The sequence below is a fragment of the Notothenia coriiceps genome, unplaced genomic scaffold (assembly GCF_000735185.1).
Source record: "Notothenia coriiceps isolate Sejong01 unplaced genomic scaffold, NC01 NC01_scaffold00037246, whole genome shotgun sequence".
Classification (NCBI taxonomy): domain Eukaryota; kingdom Metazoa; phylum Chordata; class Actinopteri; order Perciformes; family Nototheniidae; genus Notothenia; species Notothenia coriiceps.
Genome location: NW_011369947.1, coordinates 25,785,459 through 25,798,416, shown reverse-complemented (window position 1 = coordinate 25,798,416; position 12,958 = coordinate 25,785,459). Strand labels below are relative to the sequence as shown.

The window sequence follows — 12,958 nt, the reverse complement described above, 5'->3', positions numbered from 1 at the left end:
TTCTGTTTGTTTGGTCCACAGATAAATGACGAATTCATTAAGCCTTGAACCAACTGGGGAGGAGCTACTGGAGTGAGAATCAGGCAGATCAAGGACATGCTTCTTGAGGTAGGATCGTTATTTAGAGTTGTCATTGAATTGCAAGTTGTTGGCAGTCACCCATTCAGAATATATAAATGTTGGTAATTTCCCTTTTTTTTCTTTTTCATAAATAGCACAATACAATTGAAGTACGCAGAGAACTAGTCATCCGCTTCCTTGTCGTGTACCTTAGAGAAAAGGAAGAGGACCTTCTCAAGGAGTTTAATGTAAGTAATCCAAATCCATGGGCAGAGTGTAAAAACACAGGACAAAAGCACTGCTCTCTGTCAGTTACAAGCATATTGCACTTTTGGCCACACCCCAATCAATAATATCTTAGCAACGTTCAGCATGGATAGGTGTTGACAGTAATGACATGGGAAAATGATCGCGTAGAATTTGACAAGTGGCTTTTGCTCTGCACTTAACCAGTTCAAATATTGTATGGAACCTGCAAAAAAGATGAGAAAGTACACTAAAACTTGCAAGGTTGTGATTATATCGCAATGACAAAATCTGTCCACAGGCATTTAAACACTAGGCAAAGTACGCAAAACCACCTCTGTGTGTCTTCAGGACCACGTTGCCATGATGACACACACATGCAGAATCACAAGGTGAAAACAATACCAGCAATTACCAGCTGGTAATAATGGCTCTGAATTCACTAAGAGCGACAGTTTAAAAAGTATGCAATCAGCTAATTCATTATCTTTTATACGCTAACCTATTATTTATTTTGCTTCAAAAGAACACAAAAGAGTTCGAGGCAGACCTTGATGGACAAGTGATGAATATCGCCATCATCAGTGACCGGTCCACCCCAGGATCTGACCATACGATGGCAACCATCGTGGTCGAGGGAAACAAAGTTGTTGAGGGAAAGGATATCCCAAGGTGCTGTGCTTTGCTGATGGGCATAATATATGCTCTGAATCTGAGCTGTAGGCAGTGTAAACATCTTTGTTACATCTTTTGTAAAATGTATGTGTGTGATCTGCAGATTGGTGGCCATTGAAAGTCTGTTACTGTAGTTTTACTAAATGTTTACAAAAGTTCTAGAAAATGATTTTAAAACTAGTTACAACATTTTACAGCTTTTACCTATTTGGCACTGGTTTTAAGGCTTCTAACTTTGATGTGATGGCAGAATTGATGTGCTGTATCCCCTTTCATTTCCCATGGTAATATGGCTAATATGTTTATTTAACATTTTTGGGGCAATTTAAATTTGCGTTATTTTATTTTTTTCTCAAGATTTAAATATCATGTGTTGAAATACACAACTGCAGTTGAAAATAAAAAAAGTGAATTGCCTAACATTTTTGTTGTTGAATTAATTAATTTCTTAATAGGCAAAAACATGAAAAAGCTAAACAAAACTATTGAATAAAATATATTTGGAGCAACTTAATTTATAAATGGTTGTCAACTTAAAGACTTGTGTTCACAATGAGGGTAATTAAGTACATACAACTTCAAATTCCTTTTAAATAATGTGGTAAAACTAATTTGGAACAACTTAATTTATTTTGTAATAAACTTAAAAACTTGTGTTTATGCTACCAATTATTAAGTGGTAATTAAAAACACCTCTGATTGTAGAGGAAAAGCCTTCTCCCCTAACTCAAATAAGTTTGTTGGTTTAACACAATTTCATTAGAAGTTGTCATAACTCAATAAACAATGATGCAAACTGTTGCGTTGATTTTCTTTGTTGAGCCAAAGCATTTATTTTTAGAGTGAGACACAACAGTCACAGTAACTATGCGCCACACATTTTCACTCGACAGACAACATGCCTGAAAGGCTGAAGGAGGATTTGATTCAATTTTTTTGTACTGAAGATGCAAGTTCATCATCATCATTACTATCATCATTCTTTAGCAACAACACCAAAAGCATCAATTTCGTCATGACATTTCCCATTGGCATCATTATTAGCTTCTGCCATGACTTCATCTCAGTTTGAAACCTACGGTGACACTGATGAATGCTGACGTGCATTATAGCAGCGCCTATAGAAGCCTAGTGACCTAATGCAGCTGCCCAGCAGGAATATGTCCTTATATCAGAGGCGATATTCAATGACAGAAGAAAGAGGATGCAGCGATATTTATTTTTCGAATGGTCAAGCACCAAGTGGCTTATACATTCAGTATTGAGGAAATGTTAATGTCCTGCAGAATTCCAACCTTAGGATAAACGACTTACCAGCTCAATTTGAGTTTTAGCTTTTATGTTTCAGGTGTATTGAAACTAAATATGCTTCGTGTATCAGCTCAATCGTAAATGCACTGGGGAGATGGTTGATCTTACAATGAAAGACAAAATACATGTGAAATCACAATTTAACATTGTTTTGTCCCATGCATGCAAAGATATGTACAAATAAGTAATGTTATTATGTTGTCATCAGTAAAGCATTATAGTGCTATAGTGCCAAAAAGATTTAAAAAAAGGCTACTATAAAATAATTTGTTCGACATTTTGAGATATAGGCCCAGCATTAGCTTTCCTGCATAGAGTAGAATTTATGTCACTTCCGCATGTTGGTAGGCTAACTTTGAAGCTAGATCTAGCAGGTTTTAGCGAAGTAAAGTGAGAGGACTGGAATCAGGGAAACAGTAAGCTTGTCTGAGCTTGGCTCTGTCTGGTCAGATAGTGCTTTTTGCTTGGAACAAATTCTGTAAAATGGCCCGTAAGTGGCAGCCAAGAGCTGTTTAAATTCACAAAAAGCCAAGGAAAGGAGCTTCAATGATTTTCATATCTCCTTTAGCATAGAGAACACTACTATGCTTTATTACAAACAAGTAAACAATACCAACAATACCTTGCAACAGCAGAATGGACAGCAGAGTTATCATTATGCTGTACATGTAATTGTAAACTTTGGATACATTGAAACCATCCTGCTTAGGAGGTGGTTTGAAAATGAGTCTTAAACTATGCAGCATTGAGTTTTTCACTGTACGCTTTATGTTTTAAATAAAGTTACTAAAGCTCAGTGTTGTATTAAGGTACAGTCACTGTTTTGCTAGCTGTTTTTAGCTAGCTAATAAAAACAGCTAGCAAAGTCAAGCTAGTCCATGAACAGTTAGTGGAAGATTGGGGATCTGCCCATATGAAGAGGTTGGGAACCACTAATAGTGTGCAGTGGTTCTCTATCACAAATTGATGATTTGTTTCATTAGCTACTTCTACACTTTCCCAATCACCCCAAATCATGCAGGCCAAAAATACAACTTTACAAAATTCCAAAAAGATTTTGTTGCAGTAGTACATCAAATTCCTGTTTCTATCAAAGTCTTGTGAAAATGTATACAATTTATAATTATTCGTTTTTTTCTAGTCAAAGCTAGCTAAAGCTTTTGTAATTATCCTCACCTCATGTGTTGCAGGGTATACTTCCTGTTGTGATGTTTGCCCCGCCCACCTGTGTGATGTCACACCAATGATTTGGCCATTTGGATAATGTGTTTTCACAGCCAGAGATTAGCAAAACAATACAAATAAGTGTATTTTGAGTAATGTAAGTACAATCTTAGAACAAGCCTTCAAAAACAGTAAAATTGTAATTGGACTAAATAATCAATTTAATTAAGCAAATGTAACACACCAGCTACACACCCATCAAAAATTGGATCCTGAAAATTGTCACATTTCAGAAACTGTCCAAAAAAACGTATTTAATGACATATCATCACATGCCTCATTACATGTTCAAACCAGTCGCTCTTCAGTACTGAAACCTGCAGCCAGTGAATATAAAGCAGCATGTCTGATCATGTCTGATGGTGGCCTCATGCGCCTCGAACGTCAGGTCTAATTGTGGATGGGAATTAGTGCCGGGTCTCGCTGTGCAGAGAAGAACTCTTCCATATCAGGAGGTGATGAAGCATTGGGTAATAAAGAGGACAGGGACCCCGCTGAGCAGAGTTAAACTTTAATCTTTACTTCAAGTGGTTGATAAATGACACCAATTAGAGGAAATTAACAGCTGATTGTGCTTGAACTCAAATCACATCAAGATCCCCAAAAAGTTGCAGTTCATTCAACAGAATCAACACGATAAGCTGAAATGATGCAAAATATAAGTCAATATTAGTGCATGCAGAAAATCTCTTTATCTGTTATCTATGTCAGATAATGCAGCGTGGCCTTAATGTATGGTATGTATGCACTGAATGTATTTGAAATCTGAAAAAGTGCATGCACCATTCTTCAGAACAAAATATCCTACCTGTAAACCATGCTGGCTCTAGGTTGTGCAGATGCCTGAATAATGGCTGTGTACATAAAGCTCCTCCAAACCCTGCTGCTCTCGAGGTCTGCTGGCGTCAAAGCTTCCTGGAAGGCAGCTGGTGGGGCTTGAGGGGTGAACCCTTGCTCCGGCCCCCTGCCTCTGCTGGATGGAACTGGGGAAGCAATCCAGCCTCGGCCCCCCTCTCTGCCTGGGCACGGGGATCTCACTGCACGCTGCCTTGAGATACATGGATCGACCTTGTCTCCCATAGGCTGATGGCACACTTTCTTTAGTTAGCTAATCCTTTTCAATATATTTAGTCTTGTTGTGGAGAGAATGTGGCCTAAAAGCATCTCCATGTAAGTACAATACAATGCTAGTCATGTGGAATGATATCAGTATTAGTTTGCTACAGAGTTTTAATGACCTGGACCAAGAGAGATACAGTATACCTAACTTTTAATAAATGCATGGACAGAAAAAGACAAAAAAATAAAATGCTCACATTTAACACACAAACTATAACAGAGGAAAGTAAAGAAAGGAGATCAGAGACATCTGCGTGCCACACCTGTGATGTCAACTTTATTCTTAGATGATTGACAAAATAAAGACAAAGGCAGCTTTTGTTTCTGTTCCTGGCGGCTCCAGCCAGAGAAACCTGTTCGTCTGTGAGGCAAGCCAAAAAAAGCAAGAGGGGTATTTAGGTCAACGTGGACATTTCAGACATATTTTCTTGATATATCTGCTATGTTTGGCCTACAATTACAGTTGCAGCTGAGATCAATGTCTAGTCCAGCAAGTTAGTAGGTACATGATGGCAAAAACAGAAATGCAGCAACGATCCTTTGTTTTGAGGAAACGGAACATATGAAACCTGATGTGTAGCACTCACACATTGAGCCAGGTAACGATTAACAATAAGATAAGATGGACCTTTGATAAGCCCCGTTGGAAGTTCAGTAGTTTAAACAGTAACAGGGTAAGATTGAAAAACAGGACAGCACAGAATCACACAAGATTAAAGATTAATAAAATGAAAGATAAAATACAAATGATATACAGGTAAGAAACTTTTAAAATAAGAAATTAATTACATGAACATAATTCACTGAGAGGATGGCCACAACAATGGCTATTTTGTTGATAGCTGTACATGTCCCCCAGGGGTATAGTTACATTTACTCAAGTACTGTACCTTTTTTTGTTACAATTTTGAGGGATTTGTACTTTAGTATTTCCATTTGATGCCACTTTGTACTTCTACTCCACTACAATTCAGAGGTAAATATTTTACTTTTACTCCACTACATAAATGTAGAACCTTTAGTTACTTTGCTGATATGGAATAATGATGCAAAATATGATCACCACTTAAATACAATTTAGGTTGCACCTGGATTAAACTCACATGCTACCCAGCAAATAAAGAAAATAAAGTCATTTAAATTATTCATCTTTACCATCTTGATAAACACATTAAAACATAAATAATTATAAACTTTGAGTACTTTTACCTATATTTAGAGGCCAATCATTTTGTACTTTTGCTTGAGTAACATTTTGAATACATTACTTTGACTTCTGACAGAGTATTTCTACACTTTGGTATTTCTACTTTTACTTAAGTACAATATCTGGTTACTTATTCCACCTCTGATGACCCCAGACTTAAAGGGGACCTATCATGCAAATTGCACTCTATATGTTTAATTATACATAAATATGTCAACAAAACCCTCTCTCTTTTCCTCCGTACCCAAATCTCTAAAAACGGGGGTACAACGGAGCTGATCCAGATTTGCGTCCAATATGACATAATATTGGAAATGTGGACCCACGGCAATATCAGAAACATTGCTATCAGAAACAATGCCCGACATGTTTTGGACGTAATATGGTCTTTGTTTACATTAGCAAGCATCGCTAACACTCAGAGCTAACCTGTACCGGAGAGAGTATGTGTAAAAAAGCAGGAAATAAAAAAAAGGAACTCAGCATAGCAGGGCTCCATGCTGTTTCAGAAATAATCCTTGACGTGGTTTGGAACATGACATGGCATTTAATCACGGGAGCATAAGCTGAGTATCTCGTAGAATTCTGAGCAGGCACAAGCTCCCCTTCCGCTAAGGACCCCAAACCTGAAGTTCTCTAACAGGCCTGAAATAGAGGGATATGAGGGATGTCTAAAGTGCAAGTTTGGTATTTTGAGCAAAACACACCATAGACATGTTTTTATATATATTTTTGAGACCCATAATATATTCCCTAGAAAAAGCATTATAGGAAACCTTTAATGTAATTTGAGCATGAAAATGTATGTACCTTTTGTTATCTTCTACTTGCAAAAGATAAGTTCAACTCGCAAGAAATAAGAAGCACCCTTGCTCAGTTCAACACACTCACAGGGGGTTGCTCCTGCAAGCTTATTTTGGCTGATGACCAGTAGCTTTTGGTGGCTAATGTTAGCTCGTAGATAAATATTGCTGTGTAACTGACAATAGTTGATCAGTTGAGGGACTACTTCATTTGAGCTAATTATGCACTACATTTAAGCAAATTACTGAAGACATTTTTTTTAACTCTGACCTTTTTGAAGGACAACATCAACCTTATTCAAGAGTCAAGATTCAAAGGCTTTACTGTCATACGCATAGTGGCTACAGTATAGTTATGGTAATTAAAAATGCAAATACAGAACTCCTCCAACAATGCAACATATAGTACATAAAACAATAAGACAAATAAAAAAATAAAGAATGCAATAAGAAACACTGTGAATAGATTAGAATGAAATAGTGCAGATTATGATGCAGACCAATGTGCAAGTACTCATGAAGTAAAATATATACATGCCAGAAAAATAAATAAATACAATAAGCTAAATAATGCAGAGAAGGTTGTAAGTTACCAAGTAAATGCAGGAGTCTATAAACATGAAAAAGAATAAGATATACAAGAACCGAAAGTAAAATGTGTTGAACTGATGATCTCATAGATAATGCCGTGCATTGCTTTCACTTGCCAATGTTTTAATGTAACTATGTGCTGTGATTTCTCTTTTGTGCTTCACTTACATTTATACTTTTATTTTAATGGTAACATATTTTCAATAGCTTTGCAGACCATTTGCTAAGACCATATTTTTGCTGTCATTTTAAACTGCATTACAGTTTTTAATTTTTGTTTAATTATGTTATTTAGCTCCGTTTGTCTGCCTTGTTTAAGTGTGAGGGAGAAGTAGAAGTCATTTGTAATGATCCCAAAATGTGGACTTCTCTTCTCGCCACTTGTATCTGTCTGCCCTCGTGTGAACAGAGAGGATACAGCAGCCTCATAAAAAGTTGTACATTCTCACACAGTAAAAACCAGAATAATCCTAGTGGGTCACATTTGTACATTTTGTACTTTTCTTATTCAGAAAAGAAACACAAATCCTTGGAGAAGCAATTACGAATATGGAAGTGGATGCATGCCCAGACTCACACAACATACACACAACAAGAGGAACAAACGTCATTCATTCACAGGCCTGAATGTGCATGTATGCTACAAATGGAGATAAGATGGTGGTTGAGTGTGGAGGAGCTGAGAGCACCTCTGTGTGTCTGCAGTGTCATCCAACTCAGTGTGAGAGGCAGAGCATTTAGTCTATCTCAGTCCCTACACATGTTCCCTGAGAGAAGGCAACAAGGCTAAAATGGTATTGTCATCTCATACAAATGGCTTCTCTTTCCCTTAAATATTAACATTGTTACTCTTACTGTTTGACCCTTGTTTTACAGTAAAATCAGTTTTATTGTGCAGTCTTTTCTCCCTTATGTGCTGTAATGTTGCTTGTTATTTTGCTTCTCTCCACCTTTCTTGAAACTATCTTTAGGTTAGTAGAAAATAAAGATCTTCAAAAGATTTCCTATCCATGTTGATTTGTTAGAGATGAGCTAGGAAAAATAATTTGTTGGCACAGTCAAAAATGTAACTTTAGGCCTTAAAGGCTTTTAAAGAATCCTACAATTATTTATTAAATGCTTCTCGAAATGGACAGGACTGTAAACACTTTATTTTCCTCAGTTGTACTTGCCTGCCCTCTTAAGGACAGAGAGGATACAGCATCCGTATCCAAGGAAACATCAGCATGAAAGGATTGAGCAGCGCAAAGTCTTATTAAGCTAGATTTATACATTATCATTTACATTTTTCACACAGTAGCTGGTATCGAAAAAGATGGAGGTGGATGCACACATTATGAATCAATCACTGTATGCTGGACATGGAGATAATACAGTGGATAAATGTGGGGGGGGCTGAGAGCACCTCTGTGTGTCTGCTGTGTCCTCCCACACAGAGTACAGAGTGAGAGGCAGAGCATCTATTTCAGTCTCTGGATATGTGAGGACTTTTCTTCACTGTTTCCTCCAACACCATAGTGACTCATCTTCAGTCCTGCAGGCAGTAAAGCAACGAAGATAGGAAAAGCCACCCCTCAAAGTGGAAGGCACTGTGCTCAATCACATACAGTACAAAGGCCTTCACTTTCCCTCAAAGATAAGCATCTGTCACTAGTATTATTAATTAGTATTGTTATCTTTGATTTTTATTGATTTATATCTTGTTTTTCTGTTCTGTCTTGTCTTAAGGCTACTAAAGTGCCACCATTAAAGCTATAAAGATATGTGTTAACTTATAAGTGCCTAAGTTCAGAGAGCTATTTCAGAAACATGCGGCATAATTAGAATGCGTTTCTTCTGTTCCATTACAGCACAAGAAGACAGGCTTTAGCTTTCTGCAAAATGCAAGGGTACTGATAAAGATCGCTAGAAGTAATTAAAAAAAAACTCAAGATAACCCTCAAGATAAACGGGTGGCATTTGGAGCTTCTTTAGGCAATGTTGTAAAAATCTTAAGACCGAGAACTTCTTCTTAAATAAGGCACTTCCAAACCTGCAACATGTACTATCTTCTGTATAATAATATGTATTCTTTGGTGAAGGGGTTTGTAAAGTTTAGAGGACATTGAAAACGACAAATGGGGCTGTGACTGAGGAAGCATGAAAATACGAGGCATCCTCAACTCTGTGGGTTTCTCTGTTACCTGATTGGTCAGATAGCTTAGGATGAATCACTGTCATGTTTACAATGAATATGCATTTGTTTGCCTTTATAACATTTTATTAATAAAGCTCCAATCTGAGAAATCTTATATGTATTTCCTTTCAGGTTGTTGATTTTGGCCTGTGGAATGTGGCCTGACTCTTGGCCATAACAAAAGCGTGGAAAGGACAAGATATATGAAAATATATTTATTAACCACAACCCAACGTTAAACAAAACTAACATAAAGGCAAGGCAAAAAGAGGTCCTCCGCGGAGAGAGTCATCGAGAGTCTGGCTCAGGCCTTTTAACCCTCCGGTACCAGCAGCCAGGTGTCCTCAATCAATGCTGACAGACGAAGAGAGAACATTAAAAGGCCACACACACACAACAGGAGATAGCAAAGCAAGGGTCGTCACAAATGTTGGTCCACTTCTCTTCAATAGCCGTGCGAAGTTGCTGGATATTGGCGGGACTGGAACACGCTGTCATATATGCCGATCCAGAGCATCCCAAACATGCTCAATGGGTGACATGTCCGGTCAGTACAGTATGCAGGCTGTGCAAAAACTGGGATGTTTNTCCAAAATATATATATATAAACATACAAACAGGTTAAAGTCTGGCACATTACGCAACAGTATGAGAGTGGCATCTTGTATCCCGTACTGACCACATACCTGGTTTAATTTTATAATTCATAAATATTTATTTATATTCTGCATAATTAAACATTTCTAAATAAGCCTTCACCAAATAGTTCAATTTATAGTCAAAGCATTCGAAGCAAACATATCTTATGCTAAACTGCTAACTGACTCGAACAGTCTATCTTACAGAGGATAATTTAATACCATATCCAAGTGTATAAATACTTAATAAATAATTTGAAGCCCTAAAGAAGCTTTTATATTAAACTACAGATCATTTAGCTGAGGGTTTTATCCAAGGGACGTACAATAAGTGCACCAGCTTTGACCTAAGCAAACTGTTGAAAGCGGCACGTTTTGTAACTAGACAGAGCTGGACTTATCATCCATGAGCAGGTCATTCAGGAGCAGGTGAAATAAGTAAATGGTTCAATATCGTACATATTCCCCAAACATCTCCTGTTCAGATTATTTACACGGCTGCTATTCACACCAGCTTTCTTCTGCCAGACTGTGAGAGTATTGGGGGTTGTTAACAGTAGAGTACAGAGGGGGCTCCATCAGAGCTAGCTTCACCCGAGGAACAGATGACAAAAACACACCAGCGTCACCATGGAAACCCGCTGTGGACGAGTCGACGCTGACAAATTGATCTCAGGTACGCGTGTTGACTCAGGTCGTCTTTCTCCTGGAGAAAAACATTGTTGATAAGTGTGCTTTAAACACGAAAAAACAGCAGCACTGATTGGTTGTAAGTTACGTCATCAAAAAAAAATTTTTTTTATTTGTTTAGGTATTTATTCATATTTACTCAATTATATTAACGCAGCATTTCGCGAATGAATCAATTTGGCATCTCAGTAAATATGATCAGGAAGCGAGCAACAGGTCAAAAGTACCCCATACGAGCGAAGGTTTTTTGATCGCTAAGTTTAAAGTGTATACTTTTGTGTGTATTTTGTAAATAGCTGTAAGACAACGTTGTAGTAATCATTGGTTTTTGCTCAATGGTTGTGTTTATTGGCGTAAGGTCAATTGAGAGATTTCCCCAGGAATCTCACATAGATGTTTGGCATGACTGGCTTTGCTAACAAAAGTGTTGAGGACAAGATATATGAAAGATATCTATTACCACACTCAACGTAAACAAAAACTAACATAAAGGCAAGGCAAAGCGAAAGGCTTCTCTCCAAAAACGGTCCTCCGCGGAGGAGAGACATCGAGAGTCTGGCTCAGGCCTTTTAACCCCCCGGTACCAGCAGCCAGGTGTCCTCAATCAATGCTGACAGACAAAGGGAGAACATTAAAGGGCCACACACACACAACAGGAAATAGCAAAGCAGGGGCCGTCACAGTACGCTTAGTGGGTTTACAGAAAACTGAATTAATATGATGCTCAGATTTTCTCAAACTCACCTCCGGTGCAGAAGCACATTGTGTTTCCACATGAGGTTCTGAAAAACACAACAGTACTTTGAGAAAAAGACTCGGAACAGATTTTCAAACATGACATCAAACCAATATTTAGGCCAACCGTTCAAATCGGAGTAAAACAAGATAAATAGATGTGTTTTGAGTTTGTAAACAACAGAATATACAGTATATTTAATCATTAACCACCCTGTCAAATTTCAATTACTAAAGACAATTGAATAAGTATATACAATAACGTTTCAATGAAAGTAATAACAAGCTATGGCTTTACATGTTTCTAAAGTGCATATTGAATTTAAAAAAAGCCTCCTATCTGATTCACTGAGTCTCGAAAATAGAGGAAGCTATCCTCTCACTGTAGCTCTCTCTATTTGTATGTGTTTGTGAAAAGCTTATTTTTATAAATGGCTTGAGACTTGTAGACAGCCTGATTTGCAGTCAGGTGTGATATAGATTTAAATGTAGGTTGTTGTTTTTGAATTGTATTATTGTGCAGTTGCATAGATACTACTAGACTATATGTTGTATGTTAGTGATGTTGAAACTTACAAAGCATAAATCTAGCACCTGTTTCCTCTGCAACAGCGGAAGGATTATCGCTCTACAAGAACCAGTGATAACAAAACCTTTAGACTGAGCAGCAGTTGGGTTATTTTTAATGATGTAAATGAATATCCGTACACCCAATCTGGTGATGGGGGATGGACATTTTGTGTGAGAAATTTATTTTAGAATTGTGCGTCTGCTTTTAAAGTTAATATAGATCAAGAGAAATCAGAATCTTTTTGTGTGTGTGTGTGTGTGTGTGTGTGTGTGTGTGTGTGTGTGTGTGTGTGTGTGTGTGTGTGTGTGTGTGTGTGTGTGTGTGTGTGTGTGTGTGTTACCTGGTTCCTCACTTTTGTCTTTACAAATCCTCTTCCTGCAGAATACCAGCACAGACAGTGATGACACGATGACCACGACGACCAGAGTCAGACGCACATACAGGATCACACCTGTCAGTGTTTGAAGAGTTAAATGTAAAAAATGACATCTAAGACTCAGACTACCCATAATCCATTTTGTTTTTTATGGGGGGACAGGTTATCTTTAGGTGAAGACAACAGCTCAAAAGTATTTGCCTTATATTGTCAAAATAAAGTAAATCTTTTGAACACTGGGAACCTCATTTGGAGGTTCAGCATTTTAAAATGTACTTTTGTAAACTTGTGGACATTCTCATGCTCTTTTATGTCTCATAAGTTGTTGAAACTGTATCTAGTAAGCACAGTGTGTGGATGTACCTTTAGTTTCTTCAGGGTGCTTGGTGGTTTTAGGCGAGGCTAGTGAAGTTGTGGAACTTTCACTTTGGTTTGTTGTTGTGGAGGATGCTGATGGGACGGATGATGAAGGTGTAGAAGTGGTCAGAGCTGTGAACAAAAGCAAGCAGACACAAAGAAGTCCTGATGAGAGAAAT

At 37.7% G+C, this 12,958-nt stretch overlaps 1 protein-coding gene and 1 long non-coding RNA gene across 2 annotated transcripts in view; one reads left to right on the top strand and one right to left on the bottom strand.

Annotated features, from left to right (window-relative positions):
• The first annotated feature begins 5,483 nt into the window (after window positions 1–5,483).
• Window positions 5,484–12,958, top strand: part of LOC104966555 (complement C1q-like protein 4) — a 10,289-nt gene continuing 2,814 nt past the window's right edge. The window contains exons 1-2 of the mRNA XM_010795738.1: window positions 5,484–5,496; window positions 5,578–5,611. Of these exons, the coding sequence (XP_010794040.1) occupies window positions 5,484–5,496; window positions 5,578–5,611 (47 nt within the window). The remainder of the gene's footprint in view (window positions 5,497–5,577; window positions 5,612–12,958) is intronic.
• On the bottom strand, window positions 10,493–12,952 carry LOC104966184 (uncharacterized). The gene is made up of 4 exons (XR_800637.1): window positions 12,786–12,952; window positions 12,387–12,497; window positions 11,485–11,522; window positions 10,493–10,756 (listed from the first exon to the last, which is right to left on the bottom strand). It is a non-coding gene; the product is annotated as an uncharacterized lncRNA (long non-coding RNA).